General features: G+C 39.2%; 2 protein-coding genes across 2 annotated transcripts in view; one reads left to right on the forward strand and one right to left on the reverse strand.

The window, feature by feature from the left end:
- Positions 1-390: 390 nt before the first annotated feature.
- On the reverse strand, positions 391-10,759 carry atpv0e2 (ATPase H+ transporting V0 subunit e2). The gene is made up of 4 exons (XM_050045130.1): positions 10,520-10,759; positions 8,281-8,328; positions 5,262-5,360; positions 391-2,124 (listed from the first exon to the last, which is right to left on the reverse strand). Exons 1-3 carry the CDS (start codon positions 10,621-10,623, stop codon positions 5,267-5,269), a joined length of 246 nt encoding a protein of 81 aa, XP_049901087.1. The 5' UTR covers positions 10,624-10,759; the 3' UTR covers positions 391-2,124; positions 5,262-5,266.
- Positions 10,760-14,699: 3,940 nt separating this feature from the next.
- The window catches only part of LOC126390897 (uncharacterized), a 37,641-nt gene continuing 30,758 nt past the window's right edge, over positions 14,700-21,582 (forward strand). The window contains exon 1 of the mRNA XM_050045399.1: positions 14,700-14,926. Within this exon, the coding sequence (XP_049901356.1) occupies positions 14,881-14,926 (46 nt within the window). The 5' untranslated portion in view covers positions 14,700-14,880. The remainder of the gene's footprint in view (positions 14,927-21,582) is intronic.

Consider the following 21,582-nt stretch of genomic DNA (forward strand, 5'->3'; position numbering starts at 1 on the left):
TCAAGCAAACAAATGGTCACCTAGCAACAGACATTTCTAGCTAGGTAGCAGACATGGTCACAGCAGAGAAGTGTAAAGACGACAGTGAGGGCTGCCGCTTTGAGGAGCGTGTGAAAAGTTGAAAACTTTTCCACCTAACGACGAAACTTGTCTCATTTGTGTTCATTTGTTTTTTTTAAATAACTTGTTTGATGTGAGAAGCTGCTGGCTCACAGGTTTGTTACATGATCTTATCTGCCCGCCATGGAAAACCTTTGCAAAAGAAATCGCATAACTCCTCATGAACTCCAGAGACAGACAAACTTCGGTCAATAAATCTAATCCACTCCCGTGCTTGTATACAGGGCCTAGGATATTAGTCCAATTCTCTGTTAGGGACGGTTATGGGTCATGAGTCATCCTCAACATGTGTTGTTTGTTTTGAACAACAAGATACAGAACAGGATGTAGGCTCTACAGGATGATTTTTCCCACATGATGTACACAATTTTAGTCATTTTATCATCTCTAATGTTTTCAAAAATAGTGCATATAGCTGCCGTAAATAGGGAAAAATCTCAGATGCCCCCGCCCCCCCTGGATTCAGGCTGAGCCCCCAGTGTTTGGTTCCATCCCTGAAACCCACTACATAAATATGCAGCCCTATAAACAGCAACTACAAACTGGGGTTTGACCACACTTTGACATGATATACTGGGACAATGTTGGCCTTTGATTAAATATCCTACATGAGCCACACAGTGGCACCCACCACTGATGTGAAGGGGGTTTCCAACAGATTGCAGCTACTAAAACAGTCTGTAAAACATTCAGTGAATTCATCTTTTGTTCAACATACTTTGCTCATTGCTTTGTTTCCTAGTAAATGAATCCATGTATGGTCTGGCGGGACGCTGGGTTGTTTCTCCACAAGTTGATTCTGATTCTACTTTTCACTGCACTTTTTTTTTTTTTTTGGCCCCCACTGCGGCCCTGTCACTGCAGCCTGGATGAACTACCCACATTCAAATGAATGGGAGGAGTGGCTTTTTTGCTGCCAACGCCGAATTTGGTGTGAATGCACTCCAAGAGCTGCTACTTCTCTGCTTCTGAAAAGATGTGAGGGGTCACTCTGCTTTAAAGAGTTCCTAACCCCGAGAGAATTCTTTGGCTGAAGTTTAAATGAGGAGTTTGCTGTAAAGGCTGATTATATGGGAAAATACTTGGGAAGGATTTTTTTTGGGTGGTGGGAGGAGGGGGTGCGGATTAAAAGATTTACAGATAGTAGATATTATCACCAAATCTATCAGCAGCTACCAGCAGCTCAATCCAAAAACATGTCCCTACAGTACAACCTACAGTACATCTGTACACAAGCAGGCGAGAATGGGCAGGATTTCATCAAAAGGGGTCGAGTGGAAAGGGACTGAATTGGGCGATGAGATCACCATGGCAACGAGAACCTCCGCGGTGTAGAGCATGAGGGGAGTGTGGGAGGGAGTTTCATGCTGAAGTGGTCTAAAGTGGAGGGAATCGCTCTTCACTTTTATGGTTTCGGGAGATTCTCATGGCCGCGGTCCAAGCACTCACAGTAATGAACTCTTCACACACACTCTCACACTCACACACACCATTACATCACAGATAATAACAGTTATATAACAAGACCGTGTGGACACTGAGGTAATCACAACGCGCTTACATCAGTGTCCGCCGGCCAAATAAATACAAATACTTAGAAATTCATGTTCCCTGATGGCAGCGACACAAAAACAAAAATGTAAACACACACAAAGTAAACTAAAGATTGCACATTTCAAAGAGGGGAGATTAGTATCTACTCCTAACAGACGATGTTGCTCAGTGCTTTCCTCATTATTAAATTGTTCACAAGTCACAACTTTAGACTGTGTGTGTTGTATTGGGCTCACAAGATGAATAATTCTTGCTTTAAAACCAAACTCTAAATGTTCAATTCCAGGTGCTGTGCATTAATGTAAATATTTCCAAAGGTTGCAAAGAAAACTGACTCGTTTCATCAGTTCTGCAGATTGTGTGTGTGTGGGAATGTTTAATGTTTAGGAGTTATGTTGAAATAAAGTCCAGCCAACCACGGGATAGGAATGATGATCACGTCACACAGTCCTGGAACAGAGAGAGAAACAGATGTCAGCTCGAGTAGAATTCTCTGAAATTTCCCTCAATCGTGAACATTACTTACAAGAAGCACTATTGACTGTAAGGATAAAGACAAGATGTCAAATAGCTCAGTAATCTAGAGTACTTTGTGATCCAAGAGCATGAATGGCTCAGAGCAAACATGCTTTTCTAAAATCATAAAAGTGCCATTTTTTACATTTCACTCGGCTCGTTTTTTTTCAGGGAGTTGATAAATATTCACGCCTGAATGCCACTTCTGTCACTGAAGACAGATTAGTGGCAGGGATTTTTTTCCCTCTGCGTTTCGTGAGAGAAAAATGGAGTGGTTTTTGATTTGCAAACAGGCGAGTGTGGTACGCAGCCGGAGGGGTCATAAATGTCAGAACCAAGAAGCCAGTAAAGAAAATACACAAAAGTATAAGGGCTCTCATTTTCTTTCAAATCTCTCTGTATTTCTTCTCACTGTTTTATGTCGGGGTTTTTTTTATTCTTGTTGCTCTGTGAATTTTATGGAACCTGAAGTAACAGTAAACACCAATGAAGCAGCAATTAGGTAAAATAAAACTATCTATTCTGAGGGAAACTGCTGTGCAGCAGCTGTAATACAAAAGCTGCATTTCCACCAAACACGTTCAGTGCAATACCCACAGAGCTGTACGTAACCCATATGGATATGTACCTAAACTGTAGATCTGTTTTGCATTTCCACCACTGACAGTATTCTAAAATGTTGGTGGTGTTGTTAGTACGTGTCACAGCCACATCACTGCTGCATCCAGCTCTCACTATATATCTTCACTGACGACGCAGAGGAACGTCTGCACCTCGCTGATCCTACACAGGACGGGGTTGCGCGACATTTTCAGCACAAAAAAAGAACCACATGAACTATTTGGAGCAGAGCAGGGGTGTAATACTGCCAGGGCACACAGGGACAATCCTTTTTTTCCTTCAAGTGAGGAAACAAAATATTTGCAGTTCAAATAATACAGTTAAAATTTGTTTAAGCTCTTTAAGATCCAATAATCACTAAAGCACCTGTCATGCAAGGGAGACGATAAACACAAATGGACTGGTCAGTGTTGTCATGTTGACGTTTAAAGGAGCTATATGTAAGAAATCTAAAGCAAATAGTCGTAAAATCAATCTGTCCAGCAACCTCGAATCTGTAGGGGAGGGGGGGGCGGACACGACTCGCGGCAGTATTTTGAATTTGAGTGCAGTAACTGTTTTGGCCACATTCTTACATGCAGCGCCTTTAACGTGTGTTGATTGATTAAGTCAACTCATCTATTAAATAACATGCAAGAAAATAAAAAAAATTCCACCTTAAAAGTTGCCGGTAGCTGCTGGCAGTAGCCTTTGAGCAACGCAGTGAATTCAATTATTTTTTCTCAGTCTATAGCTGCTAACTGTGAACTAGTTAAGATGAAATGGCAGCAAAACATCCTTTTATTTTATAGTTATAGTTGACTAATGTATTGTACTGTAGTCCGACCCGGAGTGTTGACTCTGTATTGATCGATCAGTGGACTGCAGTGTTTCTAGCTCCACCTTTTAGTATCGGATCAATGTGCTGGGTACTCAGACAGAGGGGTGACGAAAAACGGTACAGAATCGAGCAGTTCAATTGGTACCATCCACAACTTTTGACAAAAAAAAATATGCAAAAACGACTACGTTTATGTGTACCAAACTGAACTGGACTGCTTGGTGGAAACAAGGCTAAAGCAGGAGTGCACATAAAAAAAGTAAAAAACCCTGACAATAGGGAGCGAAATAGATGCAAATCTAAAATGTGTTCATTATATACAATACATTTATCCACACACATGATGAAATACAGATACATGAGAGTTTAATTTATTGGTTTTGATTAGATAACAGCAGTTTCATTAAGGAACTATTTTGTTTTTACCGAACTACAACCGATAACTGTATCACTCTGCAGAGTGCATCTACTGCTAGCTCACCTAGCACCACTAAGCTAGCTGACATCACAGCTCAGTGGAGGAAGATGCCATCAATGATTAAATCTCCCACTGTCATGTGCACAAGTCTTGTCCATGAGTAGGGTTGGATCCAAATGTCCACCCTCTGGATATGCGAACTGATCTCTTGCGGACTTCAGCTGTATGTACTGTGACTAGTTTAACTGTTATGAGTAAAGTCTGTGACGGCATAGACTGCAAGTCGCTGATAGACAAGCCTCAAATATTCTGTCTGCTCATATTCCCTGCAGATAACAAGATATGAATACCATGTATAGGGTTGTTTTGTGAGAGAACAGAATGAATTTCTGTTTAAAATACAGACTGCACATATTCAAATACAGAGATGTTTGTAAATAAGAACTGAACTATGACTAAATAAACTGGGTCGGCCTATTAGGTACATCAGAAGATCTTATTTTGTTGTTTTTCGGCCACTTTTCAAGCCTATATATTTGGCATTACACTGTAATAATGCAATGCATTTTGATTGGCCTATATTTCATATTTGTTGAATATTATTTCTGGCGTCACGTCACGTCTGTATTACAATGAATTGTGGGTTATTCAATCAGTGAAGTCTGCTGAAGTCTGCACCACAAGCAGACTCTCTGGAAGTCTGCAGAAAGTCTTCAGGCCCCTTGTGGACTGGAAGAATTGTGGATTTGGACAGCCCTAAGCACTCCAAGACTTCCTGGGAATGCACCCACATAGTCTGCGAGTCTGCAAGTGCGGTGAAGTCCAGACATTTGGATTCAGCCTAGGTGCACTTCTGTGTGGTGATATGGCTGCCAGGTGTAGTTCGGTAGAAAGAAAATAGGTCCTGCATGAAACTGCTCACAACAAGGTCTGTGGTTTATCTTGAGTAACCGGGTCATGATTTCTACAAAGAGACATTGCTGTTGAGTTTTTCAAATGTGGTTTTCTGGTGCTTTGAGCACCACAAGCTGAGTGCCATCTAGTTCCATTACATTAGAGAGAATGCAGACATCTCTACGGCCGATATCTCCAACACTCGGCAACTCACACCAAAACAATCTAGATTAATCAGCAGCAATACAGGTAAGAGGGAAAATATGTTTTTGGTTTTTGGGTGGACTGTCCCTTTAAGTGTTCTCCTGATAATCTTACCTTGTTTACTCCCAGAAGTAGCGCAGATACCATATAGTTTCATTCTTCAGCTGAGGGCCAAACAGAGGGTTGGCTTGGGCCAGAATGGCTACCAACCAACTGAGCAGAGAAAGAGAGAAAACACAGACCCTCAACACACTGATCTTTTATTCAACACAAACACAATATATATTTTGCCCCCTCAAGGAAAAGTTCTGCTTTTTTGCAGGCTGGGTCTTCTTACCGCACCGCTGGGCAACACACCAATAGATCATATTATTGTAATAACCACCCTAACTGTAAAGATAGCAAGAGCACACCGCAGGAAATAAGCTCTGCAACTAGCCCGAGGAGACACACAACAGACTTCACCAACTATCAATTTTAACCAACTCTCAAAGCAGTTATTTGGAGGTCTAAATAAATTTGAACATTATTTTATCACCCTATTAATCCAACAGGATCGTCTGTAGACTTACAAAGCTTATGAGTTCAACCTGCAGGCCGACCTGGATACAGCTGTGTTTTCTTAATGACCGGGCCATCACCACTGAATTCACACACAGTGAGACGTCATGCAGATGGTTAAAATGAAGCAGCCTTAATAAGCTGCTTTGCAGCCTGTAGTTTTTTGGCCCCACTGGACTCCACTGTTGTAAGGCAGTTTCCTGCACTCGTGTCCACAGTCTCTACAATAACAGTGGTGAATATAATGCTATTCTAACCTTTGTGTATTTAAATGAGCAAAGATTAAAGATGAGTATTAGCTATTTCTCTTTTTTACAGGACTTTATGTCAGGCAGATTTTTATCCAGCTATTAAGAGAGTAGCCGTGGATTTATTAAGAGAACTGGATGCTAATTTATTTTTTCCAAGGATGACAAAGGCCTGACCCGCCCTGCTCACTCTGACTGGGTTAGTACTTGTTGCCTTCGTTGGTTGGGCTGGTTAGGTTTAGGAAAGAGGAGGTAGACTGGTTAGGGTTGGGGTAAGAATATCAGGGTCAGCCAATCAGAGGCAGAGTAAGGCAGAATAGGGCAGGTCACGCCTTTTCCATCCTAGGAAAAAAAACTCGTGAACTGAATACCGTGTTGGAGGCAGGGCCCCGTTCATTCCTCAGAAAGTTGCTCAGTGGCAGATGAAGCTTAAGAAGTTTGACTTCTGGGTAAAAATGACCAAGATCATCTTGGTCATAGGGCCAACAGAGCAAGTACACCTGTGTGTTCTTTTCAGTCTCTCCGGGATTTCACAGGTTGAGTTTGGGATTGTCGTGGCCTGAAATTCCTGATTTCATGACACCTTTTCTAAAAAATTACGATCCATGTTGTAGTAACTTTTTTCTAATGAAATTGCTGGAACACGTGAAATTTGCAAAAATATTCATGATGCAGTCTCAGATTTGTAGCCTATTATTATGGGCATTCAGTGTCTCCTACAGAATTAGAATCTGGTTGTGATATTGTAGGGTGGGTCGGGGGAGCAAAAACAAGTGATCACTCCCAGTGAGCTGTTGCTGCCATTTGATGCGGCACTGAAGGACCATGAGCTGCTCTCCTCACACAGCAGCAGTGATTTTTTTTCTTTCAAAGATTATACTTTTGGCCTTTTCACCTTTATTGGACAGGACAGAGAAAGAGAGTGGGGGGATGACACACAGCAAAGGGCCACAGGCTAGAGTCAAATCCGCGGCTGCTGCAGTGAGGCAGTGCCTCTGTACATGGGGCGCCAGCACTATCCACTAAGCTACCGACGCCCCAGCAGCAGTGATTTTTAACAGGAGCCAAATTATCCACAGAGGTCTCCTCTTCTCCTACAAAAATGGACCAGATTAAAACTGACACTGAATAAAGCAGTTTCACTTTACACTTTACAAATCAGTCTTTCTTCTATGTTGTATGGCACATCAGGTCACTAGCCCAGCACCTGCTAATATGTGCGCACGTTTTCAGGAGGTTTTTACCAGGACGCTGCTCATACCGAAAGGGCTGCTAACTACTATGGTGGCCAACACAAAATTGCGAAAGCACAAACAATATGGATCCAGTTAACAAAATTTCACCATATTTTATTATTTAAAATAGCTGATTGTATAAAACAGACACAGCGAGAACCTAAACAATACAGAACTATGATTAATGACTAAAGGTATGTCAATAAGACGTACTGTATGCTGCATAAAAACATTCAATATAAGATATAACATAAGTGATCCATATTCTACTTCTTAACTATTTAGAGTTCTCCAGTTATTGCATATATTCTGCACAATAAACCAATCTGTTCATCAACATTATGTTTTTCCTCTTTATCCTTCTGCTTCCATTCAAGCTCACCCAGGTACGTCATTTTCAAACTAAAGCTTGAACTGTGCTTGAAGTTTGAGAATCTACTTTTACCTGATAGTGAACAGAGAGTCACCCCCTGAAAGAGCTGGGGCTCCCTCTAGGGGTAGAATGATAATCCTGCTACACATCCTACTTCTTATCTACATAGTCCTGGTTGCAAAAAACTTCATTAATGTAGATCTTTTTCCAGACTGTTTAAACCTCTAATCAACAAATTTGCCTTCTTGTATCCTCTGGTGATCCATTAATCTATCTTGCATCTAATGTCCACAGCTGTCACTTTCTCTTGCCGGTTGTGAGCAGTAGAGCTGCTGGTTTTGAATTCTGATACTCAACACTTTTGCGTGTCTTATAGCGTGGCCTTGAGCTCGCGAGGGTGTTTCAGCCTCAGTAAGCCTCTGAATAAGATCTTGTTTCAGCGTATTTACAGTCTCCTTCATGTCTCTTGTAAGTTGGCGAGATGCACGCCCTGTCTGAATTCTTGCTGATCCTTCGTGACTGATAAACACCGGAGTAGCTCGCCTGTCTCTTCCCGTCCTCCCAGCACCATGTTCTCTTGCAAGAAACACATATTTCCAGAGGTCTCCATCTTGTTATTGATCTTCACTTCTGATTTCTTATTGCAGAGATCCATGCAACATGACAGCAGTTTCACAATCACAACAGAGATGAAAAAGAGGAGAGTTTGTACTCACAACAAGTAACAGCAGACTGCAGTGAGGATGAGACTGGTGACAATCACACTGTGGGAGGAAACAGAGAGGAGGGTTACACTTCTGCAGCTCTGTCCACACACTGGGGCTGAGAGATGCTTTCATGTTAATGTTAATCATATCTCCATGTGACAAAAGCTGTCAGGTCAGTGGGATGTACTGAGTTAGCTTTTGATTTTGAATACTTTAATAAATAGTGCAGTGATCGCACACCTAATTTAAAGCAGCAATGCACCACATTTTATAAGATCATGATAGGAATGGGCGATATGATAGATACTGTGAGACATGTGAATTTGGCAGCAGCCGGGGAAACCATTTATATATAGTTAATATCTCTGGTTGTATTAGGCTGTAAAATTGTGATGAAGCACCTGGATTTTTCAGGTAATTTCTTCGCTGCATCAGCCCCAAAACAAAGTCTCCTGTCGGGTTACTTTATAGGTTTCTGAATTATCTAATAATTTACTATATTACAATATAAAATTACACATATGGTGAGAGACAAGCTAAAACTGTATTTATCTCGAGGGAAATTGTTTTGCGGAAGTTGCAGTGCAAGGTAGAAAAGAGTGCAAATAAACAGTATGGTGGCCCTGAGGGTCAAAACACAACAACATTTAACAAAACACAACATTAAACAAAACAAAATGACATTTCACAAAACAGAAAAAGACATAAAACAGAACACCATATTTCAGACATTTCAGAAAACACAACATTTACCAAAACATTTTACAAAACACCGTTGTGTTTTTTTGTGATGTGATATGTGTTTACTAAATAGTTGTGTGTATTGTGTGATGTTGTGTTTTCTGAAATGCTGTTGCTTTTTATCAAATGTGTTTTCTGTTGCTGTATTCTGACCCTCGGGGCCGCTGTAATATACAGTGCAAATTAGAGTTGTACCGATACTGATACCCGTATCGGAAATGCCTCCGATACTGCCTAAAATGCGGTATGGGGTATCGGCGAGTACAGCCTATGACCAATCCGATACCACGCAATGCCTCACGTCATTACGCATATGCACGCTACAGGCAAACGAAACGGAAACGGAGCGGAGTTTAAAAAGCATTCTACTGTAGCCTTTAAAATGTCTTTTTTACCAAATTGTGTGGCTGCACTTTAACCTGTGTCTTGATCTGTGTCAACACTGGATAATAATAATAATAATAAAAAAGTTTTATGACATTCATTCTGCTATTATGTATTTATTTCTTAATATTTTACATAGAGTTTTAGGAGTTGAGACATACAGCAATTCATATCCCATCCATTTTTATTTTACACGCTGGTATCGGATCGGTACTCGGTATCAGCAGATACTTAAGGTTCAGGGATCAGAATCGGTATCAGGAAGGAAAAAGTGGTATCGGTACATCTCTAGTGCAAATAAAACAAAACATAAATAATAAAGGTTATCAACAAGGTGCAAAAAAACACAGAGCCAGAGATGTAAACAGGTCAAAGGTAAGTTTCATGAATCTAAGTGGTTCACAGTACGGTGCAAATTCCAATAAATAGCCTACACATGCAGTGCATCCTTATGACTCCCTCCTTATGTAAGTCTGTTCTCAAATAATATAAATACTATAGGCCTTACAGTCATCAAGGTAAATGTAGTGAGGTGCAATATTTCAATATTTCACTCTGTATTATGAGCCTATGACGTGGAATATCTTACTAAACAGAACCTTACAGGCTGAGACAGACAAAGAAATTCTCATAAAATTCTTCTTCTTACAAATTAATTAAATAAATCTACTTTTATTTTGTAGCTTGACTGCATAGCATGTGAACCAGTAGCTTCAGCATCACTGTTATTAATCAGCATTTATATATTATAATTTAAGTCAACATTAAAACAAACACCAACAAAACTGCCTTCAGATTATGAACCCAAATGATCTTATCTGTTATTGACTTGACCCTTTAACCTTACTGCCGTGCAGGGTGGATGGGTGGATGGATGGATGGATGGGATAGAAGCAGAGGATGTTGGGATGGACGCAAGATGACGCGCAGGGCCTCCATCACATGAGCACGAGCACGCTCATGTATTTATAAAGATACTGAGCAGCTGACTGCAGTGTAAACATTATTTTTTGAATGATACACACCCTAATATCTGAGCTGTAATGCTGGAGCATAGAATGAAATGAAACACTCAATAGTCGCGGTTAATTGCAGCAAATGAAACGGCAGCAGGTCCACCTACCCCCGGTTGGGTCCTTTGGGCACTAAGAACGGAGCCACGACGCCCACCAGAGCCCATAGCGTGGTGAAGCAGATCATCGGCAGGGCGAGAGAGTGAGACACCATGGCTCCTGTCCACGCAAACAGCGAATATGGAGGAATTAATCTCGGTTTGTCCTCTTAGAAATAAAGCGCATCAATGGCTGCTGAGCCAGCCCGTCGCTTCCGCAATAGTCCCGCCCCGTTAAGCCGATGCGGCACGTGATTGGTCCAGACCCAGGAGACAGCGGATTCTGATTGGTTTATCCGACTGTCTATCTGTATTACTGTGAGAAGGATTGGACGCGTGCTTGTGCCAGCAGGTTGTAGACATTTTTTTCCATCTTCGTCGATCTGTCGTCTGTGGTTTTATTTCCTAAACAGGAAAAAGAAATTTGCAGATTTTTTTTTACCATTAACAAATTCAACTAGTTTTGTTTTTTTTTTTCCGTTATTTTATTAAAAAAAAAAAAAAAAAAAAAAACTTTTTTAGTCTTTCATATTCGGCAGTAAATACACTGATCCATGTTCAGCTACAAACAACTCAAACTGTCTCCCTCCCTTTCTATGTAGATGTGCCACCCTGTTTTTGTTCTGTCACAATAATTCACAAAAAATACAGATTATATAATTCTAAAATAAATAACATAAATATAAAATAAAAATAAATATATTAAAGAAATATCAGTTTCTTCCTCGCTTTCTGCACATATGAAGATAGGTATTTCTCCCCTATTTATAGCATGATTTACACACACACACACACACACACACACACACACACACACACATATATATACATATATATATATATATATATATATATATATACCACACACACACACACACACACACACACACACACAAGGCAACTGAGGAAAAGCTATCACAGGTGGGGAAACACCAGAGGCAGGGTAAAAACTCAAAATGGAAAACAATTTCAGTCAATAAATAGTAAATTAATAAGTTAAAATAAATAAATAAGTAACAAAATAGAAGAATATGCCAGCTAAAAAACAGATTAATAAAAATTAAATAAATACGTAAATAAATGCACAATAATAGATACAAAATAATTAAGGACATAAAGTTCAATTAAAAGCCGGGTTAAAAAGGTCAGTCTTGAGTTTGCCTTTAAAAACATCAGCACTCTCTGCGGCCCTCAGGTCTTCAGGCAGGCTGTTCCACAGACGTGGACCATATATAGGCTACAGTATTTCCATTCATTATACAAACTACAGTGTATGTGCAGAATATGGAAGCCTTTGACAGAAACCTTTGAGAATTCTTCTTAGTCATTTATGTGCAGTGGATGTCAGTCCCTCATGCAGCTGGCTGGCCATGAAGCTGACAGCAAATATTCTGCATTTTTGTACTCATTCAACACATAATGGCAACTCTACTCTAGTGATTAGTGTTGCTACAGTGAAGGCAATAATATAATTTCTGCCAGTTTGTCATAAAAATAACATATAATAGATGAGCTGACAGATAATTGAATTTCCCCTTGGGGATGAATAAAGTTATTCTTATTCTCTTATTCTTAAAAATAAATACTCGGGTGACACTGGAGTGCTGCTTATGTTTCTGACTAGATTCTAAACACTTTTGGAGACTTATGTACAGAACATTCTGCATTTTTATGAAATTTCAGTTAGATTAGATTAGTTTATTTGTCCTATTAGGAAAATTTTCTTCACGCTTCCATACATCTTGAGTGCCAACCCGACATATACACATACCCCACAGATACAACATACATTTGCCACACACACATGGATTCTCAAACACATAACATACAGTATAACATAGACACATTTACATGTCACTGCCGTTTTTGACCATTCATATTTGACCTGATTGAATAGTTATTTTTTATCTGAGGTGCTTCACTTACACCTAATTTCTACTCTACCAGGATTTATTTAGCAATGAACCGACAACGTTTTGACCTCTCAGCAGTACCAGCTGGAGTTTGCAGCTACAGACAGTGCTTTGTAAATTTTGTGGACCTCTCTGGCGTCATGTGGCTTTAAAATGGTCTAAAATGTGACAATATAAAGTCTCAACAAGTACATAATTTGAATTTGCTGATACCTGTAGAAGCCTAAGAGTGCTCAGTTTTTAATTTTACACACCAGTTGTTTGTGTTGCACCAAACTCGATTATTCTTTTGCCTGGAAAGAACAACCATGTTTGCAGAAATGCACAGTTTGCATTCTCCATCATGCCTCCACCCATACACAACACCTCCTAATATGAAATAATGATGTGAAAGTATGGGGTTGTTACATATTTATAGGACGGGAAAAAAAAGAACAGGCCCACCCCTAAAATGGAGCTGCAACACTTCATCATATCCATAATACATAACAAAATGCTCTAATGTGACAATAACCTTGAACAGCACATGCAGAGGTGCCCTGTTGAACCTCCTCACTGTGACTGTGGCAGACTGTGCAGTAATACCACCCAGTGGACAAATGTGCAGTCTACATTCCTTGTGCAGTTTCCTGCGATTAATCTTATCTGTACCCACAAACATTCATTCCATCCAGACCAGAGACCACTGCTTTCCAGTTTTAAGTGGGTCAACTTGCCAGGAAATACCAGATGGCTTACAGTCTGTTGTTCTCAGGATATTTCTCATTTCTTGCCTAGACTGGATGATTTCTCCCTTATGGGAAGACGGAGTCAAACTAGCCTATTAGATTTCTTAAAAATGAAAACTGTATTTTTGATATTTGCATTTATTTTTTCATATTGTATGTTTACTTGTAGACATATTTAACATGTTTGCATGCAGTTTACTGTATTAACTAATTCATTCAAATTAATCAGAATTGATAAATTGGAAGTGTACCGTCTGAGCGCTGTCTCATTTTTTCCTATCATAAATTCCAGCTTATACCAATTTACATTAATTTTATTTTCCCTTTATTTTCCCAGGAAGTCTCATTGAGATCAGAAATCATCTTTTCAAGAGAGACATGGGTCAGCTGTGCAAAACACAACATAAACAGAGGAACAGCTATTTAACACAGTGGCCTCTCAAGAAAAACAGCTACGTGTCTCCAGTGGTGTAAGGTAGTTACAATGGGCCCCAGTACACGCTATTATGACAGGCACTAATGCATGCTAGTTACTGTTTATGTGCCTAAACTAGTTATCATCTTGTAACATGATCAAATGGAGACTTGACATAGTATAACACCAACATACATATTACCCAGAAATAATCATAGCATATTTATATATGACGAAAAATATCAAAGAAAATAAGGAGTTATACATTTCAATGAATAACTAAAATAAGTAAAATAAGCATATATTTTATCACATAAAACCATGATGGGGATGGGTTTGCCTTTTCAAAGGCATATAGCCTAGCAAATGGCACCATTTTAATTTTAATTTATTTAATTTAATGAGAGTTTTTTTTTTTTAAACACAGATATATATACCTAAAGAGGCAATCTGAATTACCCCTAGAAATTGTAAGAGGGCCTGCTCTCTCTATGGCCCCCTGTCCTTTTTTTTTTTTTTTTAATTTTATTATTTGCACACATAGTAAAAACTACATTGAATCCAGATAAATAATTGAAAAAATAAGGATGTGACAGGAGAGGTCAAGAAGCTATAAGCTTATACAAAAGACCTCCCCTCAACATAAGATAGAAAACTATATGAACAAGAAAAAACAAAATGAGGGCCCCAATGCAACCACCCTGCCCACACTGTCTATATTTATGCCCCTGCGTGCCGCCATCACCACATTCTTTATGGTGACCTTGAATTCATCAATAGACATTAAAGTCTCTGATTTTAGATCTTTTTGCAGATCAAAATACAGTTTTCCAAGGATCTGTGAAAACTCAGGGTGCATTCAAAAGCAAACACTTGGAGGACATTTTATCCAGAATGTTCCCCAAAAATGTTCTGTTACAAATCAACTCCTTTATAGGAAATTATGGAATAAATACAACAAATTACCAAAAACAAGATGAGTGAATTAAATAAGATAAGTTGTGACCGGAAGGCTTATTTCAATCCTTTTGCGGTTTTATTTTGATGGTTGCAACCGGAAGTCACCTTCAAATTCTGCCCGTCATTGTTTTATTGTTGTAACTGAATACCGGAAGTGCTGTTTGTCGTGACGGCGGTTAGCTGGACGGTGGTGACTGGACAGGCGGAGGAGGATCAGCGGGGCGAATGTTCACATTAACCGGTAACCTCACCGGAGAAGTGTCAGCCGTTAATGAAGACTGAAGACGTGTCGTTACGGTGTTGTAATTTACATTTTATTTTAGAGCGCGTGAAGATAATGCTGGACGGTAAAACCTGATGAAGTTCACCAGAGATATCTGCCGGCTGCTGGGTTTAGGAGGCGGTGAGTACAAACTGGCAGCAGACGCGGACAACTTTTGGTTTGTCAGTCAGATAAGTGAGTCGGTGCCACGGTTGTTGTTGTTGTGTGTCTGTGATTAACTTCATGTCACAACCTGTGGCAGCACTTGAACGCCATGCTGACACATACATTTCACATATTGGCCTCCAAATGACGTGAAATAAGTTGGTAAGAAACATTAAAATTAGCAAACGTTACAGATAAAATTCCATTCAGAGCCGTTTTGTTAACAGTTTGTGTTGCGAACAGCCAAAGTCAGCACTCAGCTAATGTATCTGCTGAAATGGATGCAAAGTTGTGACTTTTAAAGCTTTTGAATTTTGCCCTATTAACCAAAATTAAATTTACTTTATTTTGTTATTCTAAGGGACTTGAACTGTATTTACAGGACAGAAAGTTGGCTCTGGTTGAGTGTCAGCTGTAATAGAAATAACAAATATAATCTCAATATGTTTGTTTTATATGAAGTAGTGAAAACACCCTCTGGGTGTTGATGAATGCATCAGGGGTGGAGGGAAAAATGACAAAGCATAGTGTCGTCACACAGTGCCAAGTATTTGTTTTTCTTTTGTTATATGAATTAATAATATTAAAAATACAAATTAAACCTTAGGTAGCCTGTTAGAATAATACAATCAGCTGCTTTTTCAGTCCACTAGATACATTTTGCTGCTGCTTTTTAGATAAAGCAGATGTTGACAAAGTTTTCCTTTAGGGACACAATTTAAAGTTGAAAAAAGGTAATAAATCACAATATATTTAACCTCAGTGCTCAGCATCGTAACATTTAAAATAGCAACAATATTGTATCATGACACTTTTTTATTTCACGATGTAGTATTTAGAGTTGCAGTGGTATAAGATTTTCACAGTGCGATAACCGTCTCAGAAAATATTGTGGTTTCACTGTATCACTGTATTTCAGAATTATTATTATTATTATTATTCAATAAGTCAAAATGATACTGGAAGGAATGAAAACAAGTGTTATTTGTGGTTGAACCAACCTTTTATTACTATAATTGGAACTTGAAACCATCTTTTTAAATAAAGTTTATGTAAAAAGTAAAATAAAGTTGAGATTGACTGCTGCAACCCTATTTGAAACCTTTTTTTAAAAAAGAAGTTTGTGTAAAAAGTCTCATTTTTCAAAATAGCTGTTATAAAGTTAAGATTTTTTGTGTAGTTGCATTTTTTTCACAATATCGTGGATGAGCAAAGGTATATGGTATGATAACCATCAATTTTAATATCACGATATACCTTAGAACTGGTACACCGCTGCAACTCTAGAAAAAAAAATGCGTAATTTTCCAAAAGCTTGACACTTTTTTGTTTTTTAATAAACAGTGATTTGAGAAAGCCTTATATTCTAGGAGATAAAGATAAAAACGGACTTAGAGAATTTTCTGTTAGTGAATAAAAAAAGTTAGAATTTAGAATACTCTGACTTTATCTCCTCACGTCTTCATATGCACTTGTTGTCGAAAGAAAAAACCTCCTAAGAAAGAAACTGATCCACAGACATACCACATTTCTTACAACGGATACCTTTGTAAATTCTCTGTTGCTCTCAAAAGTTTGTGAGTATATGCCACATATCAGTAACTGCTGAACATAGAAATTTGTTACTGACTTTGGAAATGGTGCAAAATAATCGTACTAGCTTTTTCCCTGTGCTTTCAACTGCATCTTGTGGTCTTCATCATTACTTTACATGATTATAACATTCACCTCCAAGTGATTTTGCTCCCATAAAGACTGAGATTCTCTTCTGTCATTTAGAATAACAAAATTAATTGGATGTTCAAGAGCAATGAAAGGCTGATTCTGTTTGCCCAGGCTGTATTTGAGTTGTTGTCACCAGAGCTAGCTTTAACTTTAGCTTTGAGCTCATTTAAGCAGTGTTTTGGAGAACAGAAGGGATTTTAATACAATATTACAGACATTACTTTGTGATAATACAGCTGTGTTGTGTTGTCTGGTGACTCGGTTGCTTGCAAGTCATAAACGTTGGGACTCTCTCCCATTTCTGCCTTCCCACATGACATAAACCTAGCACTAGCACTAGCACTAGCATTAGCACTAGCATTGTTCCCAGTGACCAACTTCTCTGACATTTTAAGTAAAGTTTAAACTTAAACAAGTTGACTAGTCTAAAAATAAGAAAACATTGAGCCCAATTTAGTCTATAAATTTAACCATTGTACGAAAAAAAAATTGCACATATTATAAGCACCATTTGAAATCACATTTTTTAAATAGCCAAATTTAAATGCCACTAAATGTGTGGCACTTTGCACCATGCATGATAAATATTTTCCTACAAAACACAAAGACAACAACTCACTAAATAAAAGTAAGCAAATAACATTTATTGAAAACATTATTTTTTAGGAAAATAGGTCTTCAGAAAATTGGCATTTTTATTAGATGAATGAATACGCATAAAATAATATATTTAATGATACGTTTAACCAACAAGTATTTCTGGTGTCGACTAGTGAAGGTAGCAACATTTAATAGACCAGTTGACTAATAGCGCACATCTCCAGTTAGCACTAACCCCAAGCAGCATCTTTTGCAATGATGAATGCCAAACTATAACCTGATGTTAACCTACTGTAGTTACCCGCAATATACTGGAAAGGGAAACAGCCTTCAATACAAGATCTGTTTCTAATAAAGACCAGGATAGATCGGTCTGCTCGGTTTAGTGACTCCTTTCATCATCACCTTGCATAATTTAGTCTCTTGTTTGTAGCATATTTATTTTTGGTCTGCAGTCATTGTGGCTTGTCTTTATCTTTGTGTTTAAATACTAGTTTAATCAGATCCTACTTGTGTTGGTGTTTAGATTCAGCTGGCAGCACTTTATAAACTCAACCGAAAATATTTGCCTGGCAAATTAGGTTGTCGCCACCCCACAAGAATGTACAGAAACTGGTTCGACCACAACTGCAGCTTTAACTTTGAAAATAACTTTGCCATTTATGTATTTGACTGCAACCACCAGAATCATGAAAATCTAATGCACTTATCTGAAATAAAACATTATTCATTATTGAAAGGAGCTGAGTTGCTGTTTCACCAAGTTAATGGCTTTTATTGTAGGAGTGTTGCTGTTATTTTGGCAGCCATCTACTGGACTCAACAAACTCATCTCACCCAGCCTTGTCCCAGAAACTTTATAGACAAATCACCAAAAGGAAAGGATCAGCTGAAGAGACTACAATGAATGAATGAATGAATGAATTGTTTATTTTTCGTGTCTGGTCATTTCAACACGGCCCACCCCTTATGGGATTACTCACACACATCTGAAGAAAACATTTAGCTGGCCAACCTCCAGGTTGAGCAACTCTTACATTTATTTTTGCATCTCTTTATTTCTGTCATAAGCAACTTCTGGCTCTCAGGCATGATCTTGTCCAGTGACTTCTCTAAACTGTTGACCTTACTATTGAAGCCTCTTATTGAAGCTAATCTTAAGGTAATCAATTTTACAGTTTTTCTTTTTAAACTTTTCTATTACTTGTCCGTTTGTCATATCAGCTGCGGATTTATTGGACTTGCTGCGAAATCTCTTTCCATATAACACTGCTGACGGCTCTATTGTCTGTTTATATGGAGATGTTCAGGTGATTTCAAACATTTCTTCATACCCAATACAGGATCGGGAGATAAACTCACGTTGCGTCGATTGCTCAGAGAAGGTAGAGTTTTGTAGCCTGAGTGTCAGACTGAAGCTCCCAGAACCTTCAGTCTGACATGGCTTCCATTGAAGGCGATTTACAAGGGGGAGGGAATTTGATTTTTTCCCTAACCAATCAGTAGAGATCAACGACTCACCCAGAATCTGACGTCATTAGTATCCATGCCTCGGGGGTGCCGAAAACAAGCGAGCATTGCCCGTTTAAAATGTCTCCGTCGTCGTGCACGCCCAGCTGCATCGCCGTTAAATCCAGTTTAGCAGCTTCCTTAATTTGGTCCTCCATTAACGCGAGTAGTGGCGAAATACCTCGATAGCATCGTTAATGTGGTCTGTAGGATCTGTAGCGGTCGCCATTGTTGCTATCCTCACCAGTTACCCACTGGCGTACAGCTTGACATCAGCGTGGCTCTGATTGGCTAATCGCTAGACCCGCCCCCACCCCCGGCGGTCATTGGTCCGTCCAGCATTTGGACGAGATAAATCGCAAATTCATTGAAGTATGCCAGACCAGAGATGCAAGCCTAATCAGTTGAGTGGGCGGGGTCTATGATCTGGAACCAGGCTAAGAGTTTTGAATTGTTTAAACTCTTTATTTTAACTTTCTCTACAACTTCGGTCAACGTTGGTGTATCAGCATGTTGGCACCGGAACCCTACAAATATGAGACAAATGGTGCGTCCACTTTATGATATTTTTATCGGAATCCTTTGCTGGTGAAGAGGAATAACCTTGTCATTATTAATGTGCATGGTAATGCTTGTTTTTGACGTTGTGCTCTTCACTCTGCATGGCCGATGAGTTCTGGCCAAAATGTATCTTCTTTAGATAGCACTCAGTGTTTCCCTTGGATTTTTTTTCCAGCAGTGGTGCTGAAGTGTGGGAGTTTTTCATTTTGTGCCGCTGGAAGATATTTAGACACATATTTTGCAGATGCAGACTTGCATTTATTCATGAAATGCTTCCCATACCCCATGCTGTTTGGGGCCATACACATACCGCGTTTTTTGCGCTGTCAAATGTATTGTTTTCAATGTAGATGCACAGCAGGTGCACGCGTTCCTGAGCGCCTATTGACCAGAGTTCAACTTTCGCCATGTAACAGCATGTGCCGCATGACATGTGATGAGTATCAACCAATCACAGCTGGCAGATATTTTTATCTTCTTCTGTAAATTCAGTCTGCTGTAAATATGGAGAAGAAATTCATCATTTAATGCAGTGCTATCCGGAGCTTTACATCTGGTCCACAGACAAATTTTTGGCCTTAAACACACTTACAAAACAACGCCTGGAAGAAGATCAGCTCTGCACTCAGGATTTCTGCTAAGTAGGCTATGATGCGGTGCTGGTTATAGTCGCTTAGCAACCTCAGACGCAACCTGCCTCCACGCCCTCGAATGTTGGCACAGAGTAGGCACAAGAGTAGGACCCAGTGCCCAACCTCTTGTTTTCCAGGTGATTAAAGATGCAGCATGTTGTGATGCAAATTGTCTCTTGTATTTTTGCGTCATCTGATGGGCTTTTCTTATCATCCTTCAAACTGTATGGAACGAATATCAGACAATAACGAGCAGCTGTTAGCAGCGGCGCTAATCATTTAGCATAAAGGGAAAACACTGCTATTTATACATGGTCACTCTCACCTTAAACAACCTTATTGAATACTGAAATCTTGATTAGTAAACCCATGGTATTACAGCATACCTGTCATTGCAGAAGTCAGATATTGTTGATTTCTATCCCGATTACCTTGAAACACCTTGAAGCAAAGCAACACTCCTGTCACTGCATACCTCCTACAATCCTACAGGTCTCATTTGGTGGCAGAATAAATCATGCAGAAACATTGTTTCAGGTGATTTATAGCTTTGGTGAGTAGTTGGGCAGTAAGTGGGGTAATGTACAGGAAGCCTGTCATAGTAACAAGGAAATTATCTTTCATCCACATGAGAATAAGTGTCTAATGTGGGTTTTCATCACAGTCAACCCATGTGTCTCTTTACTTAAAAGTCAGGAGACATCAGAGGCAATATTAGACTCGACTGAACTGACTCAAGAATGACATTATAACATCCTTAGGAACAGTAAAAGCTCATCTGTCAAATGTTGACCTTTTGGAGCCTGCAGCATGGCCTTGGAAGCTGGAGTCATTTCTGGTTAGATACACGCCTACCTCCTTAACGCGACCTTCTCTTCCTGTCATTATTTCTTTCAGACATAAATTAGGTTTATCTCAAATCAGTGTGAGTTTCCTACCGTGTTCATCATACCTCTTGTCCTTGGACTGTCTCCCTCTGGTTCATCATGCTCCTCACTTCACTCTCACTTTATCTCATGTCTTCATATGCGCTTGTCGTACGAAAAAGGAAGAAATCGACCCACAGATATGCCATATTTCTTACAATGAATACCCATATACATTCTTAATAATCTATTGCTCTCAAAAGTTTGAGTATACCCCAAGATATCAGTAATCGCTGAGCATGGAAATTTATTCTTGACTTCGGAAATAATCTTACTAGCTTTTTTCCTGTGCTTTCAACTGCGTCTTATCGTCTTCATTATTACTCTACATTATTATAACATTCACCTCTAAGTGATTTACCTGGTAAAAAAGCTAGTCAGTAGACGTCATGTCCAGATTATTTTCAAATTAGTAATCTCAATTAGACCAATTTAGTGCTGACTCACATAAAGCAATGTTTCACACGTCAGAACTGTGGAGCTCATGTAAAGTGGACCAGAAATGTACAAATAAATGTGACCTTTAGCAGAAGTTACAGGATCAGACATCGTGTCCTCATGTGATCTCACCACAGTGTTGTTTGCCTTGTGTCAGCACAGTGCATGTGGGAGAGCAAGTTCGTTTGGACATGCATTCTTTCATAAGCGTGTTGAATTTTGTATTTGTTTGTGTTTCTGT

The sequence above is a fragment of the Epinephelus moara genome, chromosome 5, assembly GCF_006386435.1.
Source record: "Epinephelus moara isolate mb chromosome 5, YSFRI_EMoa_1.0, whole genome shotgun sequence".
In the NCBI taxonomy this organism is placed as follows: domain Eukaryota; kingdom Metazoa; phylum Chordata; class Actinopteri; order Perciformes; family Serranidae; genus Epinephelus; species Epinephelus moara.